This window comes from Mustela putorius, unplaced genomic scaffold, assembly GCF_011764305.1.
Source record: "Mustela putorius furo isolate JIRA1106 unplaced genomic scaffold, ASM1176430v1.1 tig00003909_pilon_pilon_pilon, whole genome shotgun sequence".
In the NCBI taxonomy this organism is placed as follows: Eukaryota; Metazoa; Chordata; class Mammalia; order Carnivora; family Mustelidae; genus Mustela; species Mustela putorius.
In genome coordinates, this window is record NW_025422057.1 from 1,856,608 (window position 1) to 1,871,378 (window position 14,771).

General features: G+C 59.4%; 1 protein-coding gene across 1 annotated transcript in view; it reads left to right on the forward strand.

The window, feature by feature from the left end:
* Positions 1-9,222, forward strand: part of TCERG1L (transcription elongation regulator 1 like) — a 174,152-nt gene extending 164,930 nt beyond the window's left edge. Inside the window, exons 10-12 of the mRNA XM_045068914.1 lie at positions 1,780-1,869; positions 5,768-5,886; positions 8,416-9,222. Of these exons, the coding sequence (XP_044924849.1) occupies positions 1,780-1,869; positions 5,768-5,886; positions 8,416-8,572 (366 nt within the window). The 3' untranslated portion in view covers positions 8,573-9,222. The remainder of the gene's footprint in view (positions 1-1,779; positions 1,870-5,767; positions 5,887-8,415) is intronic.
* The last annotated feature ends 5,549 nt before the right edge of the window (positions 9,223-14,771 follow it).

Below are 14,771 nucleotides of genomic sequence, written 5' to 3' on the forward strand. Positions count from 1 at the left end.
AGCCCTTCCCAGACACGTCCCATCCCTTCCGGAGCCTGACGAGTGTCCGTGCTCCAGACGAGTCCGTGCTCTGGACACTCATCCCGGAGCTGGTGGAGGCGCCCCTTGGCCCCTGGGCCCGTCTCCACCACAGGTGCCTGCCGGGAGGCCGTGAGCTTCCTTAACTGCCCGAGTCCAGACCACGCGCTTTCCGGTGTCGGGGACCTTGACTTCCTCTGGGTCCTCAGCACGCAGCGCGGGGCCTACGGCAGAGTCAATGTTTAGTCAGTGTTTCTAAGCCAGTGCACTATCGTGTGAATGACTTAAACACTTCCGTGCTCTGTCAGTGAGGAGAAGCCGGGAGCTGCACGTCCCACAGCCCGGGGCACACTCGGCTGTCTCAGTCCTTCAACAGGGGGACCGGGATTCCCGCGGAATTGTCGGATTCTGGGGCTGAGGCGGGAGAGATGCCTCAAAGTTCCAGGAAATAAGGAGGTGCCCCCCCAGCCCCCCCCAGCGGCAGCCTCGCCGAAGGCACACAGCAGCCCACCGGCCAAGCCCTCCACGGCCAAAGCTGGAGCCACTCGAGCACAAGAAGGAAGTCACATCGGGTCGTCGCCCAGATTGTGGAATAAACAGCCACGAGTCTGTGGGCAAGTCAGTGAGGGAATAAAGAAGTCGACGTGGGAAACGGGTGACCGTCCCATCCAGAATGCCAAGTGACCGGTGTTCGGATCCCCCGCCCCCCAGAGTGGAGCGTGGCCCTGAGCGTGGGCTGTACAGAGTGAGTCCCCCAGCAGCCGAGCACGGAAGGGGGACCGAGAGTGGACGTGCGGGACAGATCCGGGGACGGCAGCCCCAGCCAGGGGGTCGGGGCCAACACCGACCTGCTGTAAGTCACAGCGACAGTGAGAACCAGGAGGGCACGTGCTGACCGCAGTGCCTGTCTCTGGGCTCCTCCCCCGGGACCCAGAACCCCGTCTCGTCATGAGCAAAGCTGAGATCAGTCCGCGGAGGGGCGTCCACGGCGTGACCGGCACCCATCAAAACCATTACGGTCCAAACAGCAGGGAAAGTCTAGAAATGCTCCCAGCCCAGAGGGGCCTTGGGAGATGCGACGCTTCCTGTCATGTGATGTCCTGGGTGGGACCCTTCACGAGAAGAAGAGACCCACGTGAAAACTTAAGAAGTTGCTCGTGAGGACCTTGGGTAGCAATAGTGTAGACAGACCTGGGGTCCATACCCGTGCGAGGAGTTAACATGGTGGGAAACCGGGTAAGACGTGTCGGTTTGTAATGCTCTTAAAACTTCTCTGTAAATCTAAAACCACCGTAAAATAAGATAGTTGGTTTAAAAAAATAACCTTCCTGAAAACGTTTAATTATTGATTAGAAAATCAACTAAAACTACGCTAAACTCAGATTATTTGCAAGAAGTTGCTTCCGTCATGGCCATGGTGTTCTGACGGTTCTCACGAACGTTTCAGCCAAGACATGACATCCCAGAATGCCCCGGCTCCCCGGTTGTAACCGGGGCTTCCGATCGTAGGCAGGTGGCCCTGGAAGACACCCAAGGAAGACAGTGTCGCGGGTGTCGCGGGTGTCACGGGTGTCGCGGGTGTCGCGGGTGTCGTGTCTGTCGCGAGTGCAGGAATCAAATCTCAAGCATCGGTTTCCCAGAGAGCTGGGCACGCCGCTGAGCCTGGGGTCCCTTAATGCGGTTCCCACCAGTGATCATTTCAGCCCCATTTCAGGCTCAGCCTCGATGCTAAAAGCGACTCTATTGAATATCTTTCTTCAGGTGTCCGCCTTTTCTACCTGGGAGAAGGAGTTACATAAAATCGTGTTTGATCCGCGCTACCTCCTGCTGAACTCGGAGGAGCGGAAGCAGGTAAGGCGGGGACGAGGCGTGGTGGGGGGTTCCGGACGCGCACACTTGCACGGCGCCCCCCGTCCCCACCGGGGGATGCTTGCCTGTCGTGTCGTGTGGTGTCGCGTGGTCAGAGGGGAAGGACGGTTGCAGACGGAGCGTACTCGCTCGTGAGCTGGTGCGTGGGGGCGGTGACCGGGCCGGGGAAGGTGACCCCTCCCTGTGCCTAGCAGACCATCGGGGGGTGACCCCACAGGGGAGACCCTCCCACCCGAGGATGGGGCTGCCTGTGCTGGGAACACGGACCACACCCCAGAAGCGTGTGTTAGGGAGACCTACGGTCCTATCTGATCACAAGGACGGAGAAGGGAGGAGCAGGGAGAGGAAGGTCCTAGAGCGCGGGTCCCCAGAAAGCTCAGGAATGCATCACAGGACAGTTTCAGCTGACAAGCCTGCCCTGGCTTGTTGACAAAGCGGGTCACGGAGCCAGTACTGCTTCCCAGATGAGGCAGAGGGACAGAGGGACGGGGCTGTGCCGACCCCAGGGGAGGGGCTGAAGCCATGACCTGTGGGCCTGCACAGCTCAGCCAGGGTCTGGCGGGGGAGAGGGTCTCCCCGGAGCCCGGCCGGAAGGGCCCTGGCATCAGTTCCAGAAGATCTGGATGCGCTTGTCTCCGGTTCCCGAGGCAATCCTGTCCCTCCCTCCTACACACGGAGAGCGGATCATCAAGAACAGCCCCTGAAAACAGAGGGGCCCGAGAGTGATTTCAGCGGGGGGCTGGGTCACCACGGTCTGTACGGGGTCAGGAAGGCCCGGGGCCAAGGGGTCAGAAAGGGCTCGTTTCTCTTCCTGTCGGTCATGGCGTGAAGTTCCGTCAAGCCCGTGCTGGGATGACCAGGGAAGCGCCAGGAGAGCCAGGCAGAGCCTCAGGACTGCGGACCCTGATGGTCCCAGAGATGGCAGAGCCCCCTGCTACTCCCACCCCCAGCGCAGCCTTGTGCTTGGGATGGCCCTAGACTGGCCGCTTTAGAATATAGACCTTGGACCTTTCGCGACCTTAGAATTAATGGTCCCTGCACTGCATTCCCCGTGAGCTGTATTTTCCAGAAAGAAACATTTAAAAATGTAGAAAATGTGCTAGCAGTGGCTCCAAAAAAAGAAAGAAAGAAAGAAAAGAGTCACAACAGAGCCAGACAAGGTTAGATTATACACATCGAATCCGAAGAAAGCTCAGACGGCAATCACCGATTCTGTCGCACCCTTTTGTTGTGATATTAAGGACCAAAGTCTGACTACTCGACTCTGAAAACAGGTAAGAAGCTTGTTTCTCTGCGGCAGTGAGGAGCGCGCTGGCTCACATCTGCCGACCATCCGCACATCTGTAGGCAGTCAGGACAGTCCTCTCCAGTTCACGGGGGTGTTTGGAAGGCATTAACCCTTTGGGGGAAGCTGAGGAAGTGAGGCTACCTGCCCTCAGAGAAACAGCCCATTTATGGCCTCAGGCTTTCTTCCGCCTCTGAGCGAGTGGGGCGTACGGGGCACAGGTGGCTGTGGTGTTGAGTGGTTCCCCCGACCCGGGGTGAGGGGAACCCATGGAGCTGTCCTTCCAGCCATGGCCAGAGCAGCAGGTGCCAGGCAGGCGGGCTGAGACTCGCGGGGGGCCAGGACCCCGGGCCCAGGCCTGGACATGCGCTGGAGACCGGTCAGACTGGAATGTCAGCTCACACCAAGTACTCCCTCGGACCCCTGGGAAGACCCTGCAGGCCTGTATCGATAGCCTATAGCTTGGCTGCGGAAGCCTGATGGGGAAGAGCAAGAAGTGGCCTCTTGAGCCGCCCAGGCCAGCAGCGCCAGAGAGCCCGTGACTGAGTGCCGAGTTCATAAGACAAACCAGAGGTGGTCCGGGGAAAGGCGGCCATGGCTGTGCGCACCGGTGCTGGAGCGCCCCTGGGGAAGGAAGCAGTACTAGGGCCGTCTGAACACCCAGTCCTACCTACAAAGGCGTGGGCGGCTTTTTCCTGGGGGAGCTGAAGCTCCTGGTGGCCCATCGCCACCTCGCCGCCACCAGGGCGACGGGGGAGAAGTGACTGAGCCCAGATTAGGGGTCGGACGGCACCTCTCAGACCCATTTCCATGGTGACAGAGAACGTTCCTTTTTTATTAGCATAGATCGTGCCATTAGGAGGTAAGAGTGAGGGGGACCTCTTTTAAAAAGCCCTGCCCCACTTGAATGAAAGTAGCACCACGGGTCGAAGAGGGAAGGAGAGCCACGCGTTGGCTTAGAGCAGCCTCCGCGGAGCAGCAGCCCCAGGGGGAGGAGCGAAATCGGGTTCGCTGGGCCGGTGGTTCCGGCACCGGAGAAGCGGGGTCCCTGCGGCCTCCGACCCCGCAGCCAGGCAGGGTTTCTTCTGTCCAGATTCAAAACGAATAGAGCGAAACTCGGACTCGCGACGGAGCCCCATGCTTCTGTGTGGGGGATGAGCCTGCCTTCGCCTCTTCTAGGAACCTAAATTGTAAGACCACTGCAGGGTTAGGACACCACCGGCCTAGCGGGCGCGAGGAGCGGACCCGGCTCTCACTTCGACGTACAGGCCCACCCTTTCGGTTTCCGTCCTGCTCCTGGCGCCTCCCGTTGAGGCTGACTCGCCCGGAGGAGAGCGGCTTCCGTTTTCCCAACCCCGTTGGGCCAGCGGTTACAGAGAGAACCGGAGAACGCCCCTGCCGTGGCCATGGGGGCGCGTCCCCCCTCCCGCTCTGGGGCAAGTGGGCGGGACACCCCAGAGCCCGTGGGTCAGACTCATGCCTGCTGTGGCCAGGGACCGGGCTGGCTCAGGAGTGCTGTGTATTGGCCTTCTGTGATCACACGTGCGATCTTCACGATCTTTTTATTTACGTTTGCACACACGTTGGCATTATCTCCAGTGTTTTCTCTCTTAAGCTCTCAGGGCTCCCACAGAACAAGGTCCCCTCTAAGCTCTGATGCATAAATGGCGACTTGCCGTTGTTAGAGCAAGGAGCCGCCCTGGTCCTGGCGAGGGAAGATCCTCCGGGACAGCAGCAGACAGGCTCACGGCATCGTGCGGTTGTGTTGGCGGCTGGTTTTCAGTCTGCACGAGCTACAGTCCCAGAGTCACCGGGGCACCTGCCTGACAGACCACACTCGTACCTTTAGGCTAGGGAATGTGGTTTTCCCTTTGGCTTAGCTTGCAAAACCCACCTCTCGTCAGACAGGGGCTAGTGCGGCAGCTGAGCATCTGGCCTGCACTCGGGGGGTTTACCTAGAGGCTCCTTGACATGCCCAGAGGAGGCCTCCTGTGTCCGCATGCACCCCCGATGACCAGACCCCACGCTCACAGGCGGTCTTCTTAGGGACTGGAGGGTGGGGAACCAGAGATGCCAGGTTGACTCTCTTTTCATGAAGGTAAAATCGTATTTGGAGACCCAAATACCATTCTGTTCCTGAGGAATCAACTAGAACAGACGACACAATCTGTCGTGTTACTGGGACTACCAGCGGCGATGTGACCGTCAGCCAGACGGTGTGACCGGATGAGCTTCTCACAGCCTTCCTAGACCAGAACCATGGGGGCAGCGGGGCTGGGCGTCTGGAACCCTCAGTAGCTCCCGTGGCCTCGGGACGGGGCTGCGCCGCCCATCCTGCACCTCCCCGGGCAGGGCTGATTCGGGGTTTGACCCCGAGATGGCGCCTCGTCGGGACCCAGACTTCATCAGGCAGACACTTGTCTCATGGCGCTGAGAGTGCCTCCCCTGCAAGGCTCCGGCCTCAGCCCCAGCCGCTACGGAGAAGAAGGGCCGAGCCACAGGCCCTCTCGCCGTGCTTTCGTGCTGTGTTTGAAGCCCAAGATTTCCTTTCTGATGCGCAGCCTCCTAATACCTTTCTTGTGTGTGTGTTTTAAGATATTTGAACAGTTCGTCAAGACAAGGATAAAAGAAGAATACAAGGAGAAGAAAAGCAAACTGCTGCTCGCCAAAGAAGAATTCAAAAAGCTTCTGGAGGAGTCTAAGGTGTCACCCAGGTACGGAGACGAAACAGACGCCGGGCGTCCCCAAGGCCGGACGTTTGCCCGTGACCGCAGACGGCTCTCATGGTCTGGGTCTGTTAAACCGCACACCCCAGCGGGCCCTAGACACCACGAGTGTGATGGCGGCGACCCCCTGGGGAGGGAAGCCGTCTCCTCCCTGCTGAGGGGGAGTGAGCCTTCCAGTGGCCGCCGTGCTCCCTGCCCCTCCCCACCACCTGCGCCACTGTCCCTCCGTTCCGCTGCCCAGATGCCTGGTTTTCCAGCCTGGCATCCCTGACCCCACGGTCTAAATGATCAGCAGGTCAGCACTGGGGAGGGGGGGTCTTACTTCAGATCTAGGGGTCAGAGACTGAACACACAGGCCACAGACAGCAGCAGGAACAGGAACCACCCCCACCCCGCTGGCTCCAGATGCCTTCCCGGTCGTCTGGGATGCAGACAGGAGGTGAACTCGCTGGAGTAAATGGGCCTGGTAACATTGTTGCCAAAATGCACATACAATAACCATCACTCCCACGAAATAGAACAAGCCCACAGGGGGCTGACGTACGTGGACTTCACTGTTCTTAAAAATTAGCTCCTGTTGACTGATATTCAAAAACTAATGAATGTGCACTACTTCTGAAATGACAGAACTATCCCTTTAATAAACAAAAAGTGTGGTTTATTTTCATTTGGGGTTAGGACATTAGGTCTAAGTGGACACGTATGTGTTAGTATTTTATAATAATCCCTTAGTACAGCATCGTTTTTTAAATAGATGTTAACTGACGTTGCTTTCTATGAAGACCTATGTGGTGGGAGATTGTCCAGTTCTCCGGGTCGGGTTGGGTTCTGACAAAACTGCGGGAGTTTAAAGAGCAGATATTTTCTGAATGGGAGAAAATGTAGCATGAATGATCCCCATCACAAAATGCTAATCTAGAAAAGCAACTGTGCCTCTAGACATTTGTAATTGTGCTTTTCTACCATTAGAGATGAGAACACTGGCTTTTCTGTGTCCCCCACATGGTGACTCTAGGAGAGAGAAGATGATCTGGGGCCCCTGCCTCAGGGCACAGCCTGCTCAGCCCCTCCTCAGTGTGGCAGTGGCTGAGGCGTCACACGTTTCTGAGCTTCTGGTCTCAGGTCTCATCTGCAGGCAGCACAGCTCCAGCAGGCTCCCTGTGGGGTGCAGGCAGGGAAGCAAACTGCCTGGTACCTGGAAGGAGCTTGGTGAAAGGGAGGTCCATCACCACCACCAGCACCACCACCACCAACACCACCATCTCTACCATCACCACCACCATCATCACCATCACCACCACCAGCACCACCATCACCACCCCCATCGCCACCACCACGTTCATCACCACCACCATCATCACCGTCACCATCATCACCACCATCACCACCACCAACATCACCATCATCGCCATCACCAACATCCTCATCAGGAACATTTACGTAATATTCTTGATCTGTCCATTGGTGAAACGTTAACAATAAGCCAACACATTTCCCCTCCTCTGATGAGAACAAAGGAGAAAATATTCCGAATTCATCGAGCAATTAGGAGAATGATCACACACACACACACACACACACACACACACACACACCCCGGGAAAATGAGTGACTCCCGTGCGCATGTCCTTTTCTCCCTGCCGCTCCCTGCGCCTTCTACTAGATGTGCGGCTCGAGTCGCTGCACGCTGGATGGGCAGGTGAGCTCCAACAGACCATCTGAGCATCCCCGGAGCCTCTCAGTGCTTCTTAGCTCTGACCCTGTCCCCACAGCCACACGGAGAGCCAGAGCCACCCCCTGCCCAGCTCTTGGGGTCTTGGGATGGGGCTGGGAGCCACAGGGGGTCATGGTCATGACCGTGGCAAGGGCCAGGAAGGATCCTGAGTGTAGGGCGAGGCTCCCCAAACAAGCCACGCTGCCTTCCAGTGGTGACCAGTGCCGAAGCAAGGATGGGCACGCCGGGCCCAGGGCCAGCAAGAGTGGCCTGTGGCAGCCAGGAGATGAAGAGAGCCACGGACAGGAGGGGACCCTGGCAGCCACGGCAGTAATGGGCACAGGTGGGCGGTGGCCAGCTCTGAGGGACAGAGGCCAGACGCTGGTGAGACGGAGCCACAGCAGGGTTCAGGGGATCAGGTCCCTGCCAGTCCCTCCAGCGGGGAGTGACATCCAGCACGGGAGCAGGTGGGGCAGGGGTGAGAGGCCACAGTTACAGCCTTCAGTCCCGTACCTGCCCCATGCCCTGAGTGTCCCCCAGCATCCCGCCCCGTCCCCGACCTGCCCCACGTCCCGGCCCTGCCCCACATCCCGGGCCTGTCCCCAAACTGCCCCCCACCGCTGCCCCCGTCCCATGGCCTGCCCCATGTCCTGTCCCCGTCCCGCCATCTACCTCATGCCCTTTCCCTGCGGCCGGATGTCAGCCAGATCTGGTGAAAGGGGCTGTCCACCGCCAGGCGATGCCAAGAAACGTCACACCCACCCCCGGGGCAGGGGTTTCTCAGGAAAACTCTTGTTTTTCAGAACCACATTTAAGGAGTTTGCGGAGAAGTACGGCCGGGATCAAAGGTTTCGACTTGTTCAAAAGAAGAAGGACCAGGAGCATTTTTTCAACCAGTTCATCCTTATCCTTAAGAAACGGGACAAGGAAAACAGACTCAGGCTACGGAGAATGAGATGAGTGTGCAAGCGGCGCGACGAGCCAGGTGCGGGGCGGCGCGGGGCGGGGCGGGCGCGGCTGCTCTCCGAGGGTTACTGTTTCATATTGAAGCTCTTTTGTACGACGTTCCGAGTTTGACGCATTTCTAACCGCCGTGGTAGGTCGCTCCCTTAATCGTTTTAATTATGCAAATTCCTTGTAATATATACAAATTATAAATCTGCTGCGGGTTGTAACTCAGCAGAAACATCTATAACCGTCTCCAGGCGTTTTCATGAGTTGAGCCGATTATCTGAAACTTTTCTGAAAACCTTCGTGCGTCCGCGATGCCGAGCTCCTTCCGCGAGTGTGCTGGGTCTCGGTCCCGTGTTCTGAGTAGTAGCCGTAGGACATTCATCACCAATCATAGTGACGACCGTGAGCATCTCTGCACGTGGACCCTGGACCCCTGCAGGAGTCGACGGGCATCGCCTCGTGCCCGAGGGGGTGCCGGGCCCGGAGAGGGCGGCTGCGCTGCCGGAGGTCCTACTTAAAATGGAATTATTTTGTACAAAATCATCATATTAATATTTGAGTTATTTTTATTGTAATGCCCAGAGTTTGCATGAGATTTTTCTCATCATCTTTGTATAAAAAGAATTTTAAATTTTTTTTAATTAATAAATATTTTAAACCAGTGTGGCTTTGTGGTAAGACTTCTCACACGATCTTCGGCGGCAGAAATGTGTTTCAGGAAGGACACTGTGTCCTGAAAGACTCGTGAAGACGTTGGTGTGTCCGTACAAAGGCTGAGGAGGACGCAAACTAAAATCTTGCTTTTTAGGCCCTGGGCCCGGGAGGGGCCGCGTCGGCCACAGCCCAGCTACGGTGCCTCTTAATCGTTGTGTGTTTATCACGGGGTTCACGGAGCCTCTCTTTGGAGGGGCTGCAGGTGTCCCCATGCACGGGGACGCCCATCCTTGCCCAACCGGTGCTTGGCCAGTTCCACCCCACATATTCATCACACAAACAGGTCACGGCGGGTCCCTGGGCTCGGCACCGGTGCAGAGAGCATAGCTCCTGTGTTGGTTCTGGGATCTGGGTTCTGGGGCCATTGCTCAGGTCCAGCCGGGACCCCGTGGCTTGGGCACCCAGGGCGTGAGCTGGAGGCCGACGCCGGGAGACAGACGCTCCCTGAGGGTCGGGAAGTAGAGACGGCCTTGTAAACCAAACAGAGAGTTTTTAATGTTATCTGTTTATTTTCATGTCTTTATTTCTCTGGTGGGCAGCAAAGCCAGGCTTCCTGAGCGTCCGTGAAGCAGAGCCCGCTGAGGGGTCGTACAAAGCTCCCAGAGAGGGAGGGGGCTGGAGAGGTCGCCCAGAACAGAGCAATTTAATGGAGAGAATTATTAGGCTGGAGTGCGGCCCTGGAGTAATGCGGCTAGTGAGCATTGGTACCCCGGAGGACCAGGAGTAACAGTCATCACCCCCAGGGCTCAGAGCGGTGCCTGCAGGGGAGCAGGTGGGGCAGGTGCAGGCCCCTGCCTCTCCCGAGCCGTGCGGAGCTGGGGAGCTCACTGGATGGGTGCAGCCGTGGTTCCGGGAGGGCTGGAACCCTCCCCCACAGTGTGCCGGGGAGTTTCTCGTGGGGTGGCGTCGTGCAGGGCACGCCTCTGCCCAGCAGCACCCGGAGAGATCTCAGGCCGGGGGGCTGCTGGCTGCGCGGGGCTCGGCACGGGGAGCCGGGGACGAGACGGAGCGGGGGCTTCCGGACACCGTGAGGCTCACACGTCTGCGCCCCTCCGGCCTGCTGGACCGTCCGCTCCAGAACCGGTTGACTTGCCGCTGGCCCTGGTGGAGACTCACTTCCTGGCAGCCAGCACAGAACCATGGCACCGGCCCCCCAGCCCTGAGCTCACTGACCCACCGGCGTGAAGTGGACCCGCGCGGGGGCGATGAGCGGAAGACGGGCACGACACAGGCAAGGCCGGCTCCGGTGGTCCTCGGAGGCGTGCGGGACCCCGTGCTCCCTCGGCACCTCGCTCCCCGGCTGATGCCCGTCCCTGCTGCCCGCAGACCCCTCGTCATCCGTCAGCTGAGGGCCAGAGCCGCGGCCTGGCCGAGGGGTCGCACGTCCTGCTGTGGCTGCAGCCCACCCTCCGCGAGTCAGGTGTGGCCCCTGAGAGCAGGCGGACGCACGTCTCTCTGGGGCGGAGCATGAGCTCTCCTGAAGGACAGTCCTGTTATCTTCCCTGGGAGAGGACGGAGGGCCTGCGGCACGGATCCCCACTGATCTGCGGGCCGGGCGGGCAGCCCCCTGGTGGGGGGCTTGGAAGGCACAGGATCGGGCCATGGGCGACAGAGAGGTTAGGGGAGCATGGGCGGGCCCGGAGCTGGGCGTCCACACGCCCCGGACCCTTCCTACGAAGCCGGGCCGGTGTCTCCCTCACCAGCTGGTTCTTGCTCGGTGTCCCACACGGACCCCTTTCCCGGTTCCTCCCATGACGTCCTGTCACTGTTAATGGGGAGCAATTCATCTTCACAAAATGAATCTCTCAGAGGCCGATTCTCCTTCCCTCCCATGACCACAGTCCATGCCCTTACGGAATGGCTCATGTACGGCACAACTTCCCACGAAGTTCCTTCTCGACCAAGACCTTCAGTCTAAGGGATAGACGTTGCCACCATAGGCTCATGGCCACCAAATTCACTGGCCCTCGCCTCCTGAAGGCACAGTGCCATCGGCGGGACCAGGCCCTGTGAGGGGGGTGGTGTCCTGTAGGGGAGTCACCTGCTGGCTTCAAACCAGCCATCTCCCTGGAATCACGGTGCTTGACTCTGGTCACCAAACAGGGGACGTGGGAGTGGCCCCTCATTATTGTACGCAATGACCCTTGTCCCGACAACCCCAGGCTTGGTGGACTTGGAAACCCTGTTGCCCCAGGGCAGAACCCACCACCTTGGTCCGGTTCACAGAAGCTGGGATCCTGGCCCTTCTGACTCCTTATGGTGCTAAGCCACCTGGGAGAGAAGGCGGTGGCTGTGCGTGCTGGGCCGTCATCCCAATTCTTGAAGGGAAGTTATGCTTCTGGTATCTCATGGGGATGGCGGGACAGGGTCAGGACCGAGGCGGCTCCCAGGCACCTGGAGAACCACTCCGCACCCATTTGGGGCTACCAAAGACCGAGGGCAGGTGGGGAGGAGGCGGAGGTCCGCCGCGCCAGGAGGGGGTGGGGGACACGGGGTGCTCGGCCGACGGCACGATCCCCAGCCGCGGTCCCATGACCCTCCGGAAGCAGAGGTCGCAGCACCCTGTGCTCACGTGGGTTTTTCTCTCCCTTCCTTGCTCCCGTTACGTCACATGGTCCGTGACTGTTGTCGCCGCTGGGTTTCAGACCCGCGACTGAGTTAATGAGCCTCGCCTCGTGAAGATGGAAACCGGCTGGAAGGTCGGCCACGCTGGGGCCGCAGTGTGGTCGCCACCCATGACGGCGAGCGCTCTGCAGGGCCCCCGGGCAGACTCTCTCCCCGACACCCTCCCCCTGCCTGGTGGCCATGGAGCGTGTGCACAGCACAGCCCGTCAAGCTTCCTTCCTGGGGCTCAGCCTGGGCGGGTGCGGCCAAGCTCGGGGGCTGAGGGGGCCTCCTGCAGCCACGGCTTCCGCCCAGGCTCCCGCCCTGCTCCTTCAGGCCCGTGGGAGGCGGCCCCCGCACCGCTTTGCCCGGGCACGTGGCGTCGCGTGCCCACCCGGGATCTGGTCCTGCGATCCTAACGGCCCACGTGGACTCTGCTCCGTCACTCAGACCCCAGGCCGTCCGTCTGCTTGCTGTCAGCGCGACCTGGTCACGACCATCACCGCTACTGTCCCCAGACTCAAAGAGTAGTTCCCCAGACGCGGAATTACCGCAGCAGCGACGGGACCAGCAGGGGACAGAGGGCATTGTGCGGTCCTCACCGTGGTGCTGGAGGAAGGTGGAAAACCCAGAACCCTGGTGCCCAGACACACAGGCGCCCGTCCGCCTCGACGGAAAGTCCTAGACACTCACCCAAAGGTTTGGGAATATCCATTTCTGTTCACAGAGCTGTGATTTTGAATCTAAGAAAATTAGATTATTTAAAGTCGTAGACAGATGACCCTTCGACACCCACGGTCACGCTCGTCTCTCGCCGGCTGTCCGCCGGCGAGCCGTGGGAGGTGGCAGGTCCGCTGTGGCGTCCTCAGGGAGAAGACCCAGAACCAGCCGGCGTCTGCGTGTCTGTGTTTCAACACTTGCCCACTCGGAAGGCTGCAGAAGCCATTCATCTCTTACGTCTCCCCCGTGAATCAGCGACATCATGGAAGGACCGCGGACGAAGATGTCGTTGAAAGGGTAGTTCTGCCTCCTTGTGTCGCACTTACCTTTCCTCTGAAATGCCACCGGGTAACTTGGGCTAATGCCATCGTGATCTCTGAGCTGCTGCAATCCAGCAGGGAACTCGGAACCTGTCCATCAGCTGCATCCAGACCAAACGGCGAGCGCAGGGTGACGGGTCCTTCTGCCCCCGTATCAGACCTCCGTGTCCCACAGGCTTCCGTCCTCCCAGTCCTCACCCCGCTCCAGGGCACGTCTGACCAACCTGTCCCTTTCCCTGCCTCCCCAAGCACCAGGCAGCCGATCCCCGTCCTCTGGACCGAGCCCTCAGCCCGGCTCTCCCGCCCACACCGGCTCGGCGGAACCGGGGCCCTGGACTGGGAGTCCTTCCTTCCGCGATGACCTGTCTCCCTCCCCACCTGACCGTGTGCAACGCCTTCTTGGTGATGCCACGCCAGTCACCTCCTCCACCGGGGAGCACTTCTGGCCCAGGACGGAGGTCCCTCCGAGAGCTCAGCCCCTCAGCCCTGGGGGGGTTCTTCAGCCCTGGGGGGGGGCGTTCCTCAGAAGGGGCCGGGCTCCGGGCATCAGTGATCTTGGAACTTGTGAGTCAGAAAAAAGGAGAAACCCAAGTGGACTCATTCCTGCTGGTTTCCTTACTGACGGCCGTGACGATTCCTCCTCCTGAATTCGCTCGAGGTCTCTCCCCTTACTAAGTGTGTGGTCCCAACCGCCTGTTTTCCTGGGGCTTCATTTGGAATGACCTGCTTCAAACTGTCCACAGCGATAGTGGGAGAAAGTGGTTCATTTGTCTTTTCCCCAAATACTGACACTTTGTTTTCATTTTCCCCACAAGGTATTTGCAATGTGACCCAAGTCAAAGCATCCCAATTCCTCGGGAAAGGCTGTTGAGGTACTGGGGTGATGCCCTCGTGGGGGTCGGTGGGGGAAATGCTCGGAGGGGAAGCGTCCAGAACCACCGCGTGCTGGGCGGGCCGTGCGGAGGCGGCAGGGGAGAGAGGCCGTCAGGCGGGCGGGGGTCAGACGGCTGCTCTGGCAGGGGAGTGGAATTTGAGGCAAACAGAATTGTTTCAAGGGAATTCAGGTGATGTTTGTCATGGATACAACCCCTCTCTGCCCCCACTTCTTTTTTTCCCAAGAAACAGTCTTTAAAAATTCTACTGCACTTAAAAAACGTGGTTGTTGATGCTCATCAGAGAAACGTATGCTCGATGCAGGAAAGCGACAGCACGTGGACAAGGGCCCCATCGACAAGGGCCCCGTGGGCTTTGGTGGCTCTTCCCGGCCACAGCACAGAGCAGCGCCCACTCCGCTCTGGTACGAGTCTGTGGTGGACTGAACCTCCCGAAATGCCCCCCCCCCCACAATCACCAGTGCCCTTGGGGCGCGCTGCCATTGCTGTCAGGGGTGGGGCTGGCGGGTCTGCGACGCCTCCAGCAAGAATGTGGCAGAAGCGCAGCGGCGGGACTCGGCAGGCGCTAAAGGGGGGTCCAGACTCCCCTGCTGTCCCGGGTCGCGGCGGCCTCCCTGAGGGCCACACGGGAAGGGTGGACGGAACAGCTGTGTTCATCAGGCTTGGCTGGTCTCGGGGGACGAGCAGCACCGACAGCCGGGTGCGGAGCTCCTGGCCTTTGAGAGGCAGCGCGGACCCCAAGGAGAGCAGACCTCGGCTCCCCGGGTCCCCCCGAACTGCAGCCCAGCGGGCACAACAGAATGTGCCCCTGTTCCAGGCCAGCAGTTGGGGGTTTGCTCTACTGTTCGGGAAACAGGAACATGGTCCCTTTCCGAGCGACGGGGCTACTTGATCTCTGAGTAACGGAAATATTAATCACAGCAGATAATCCAATGAGCTCTCGCTCTGGGCCGG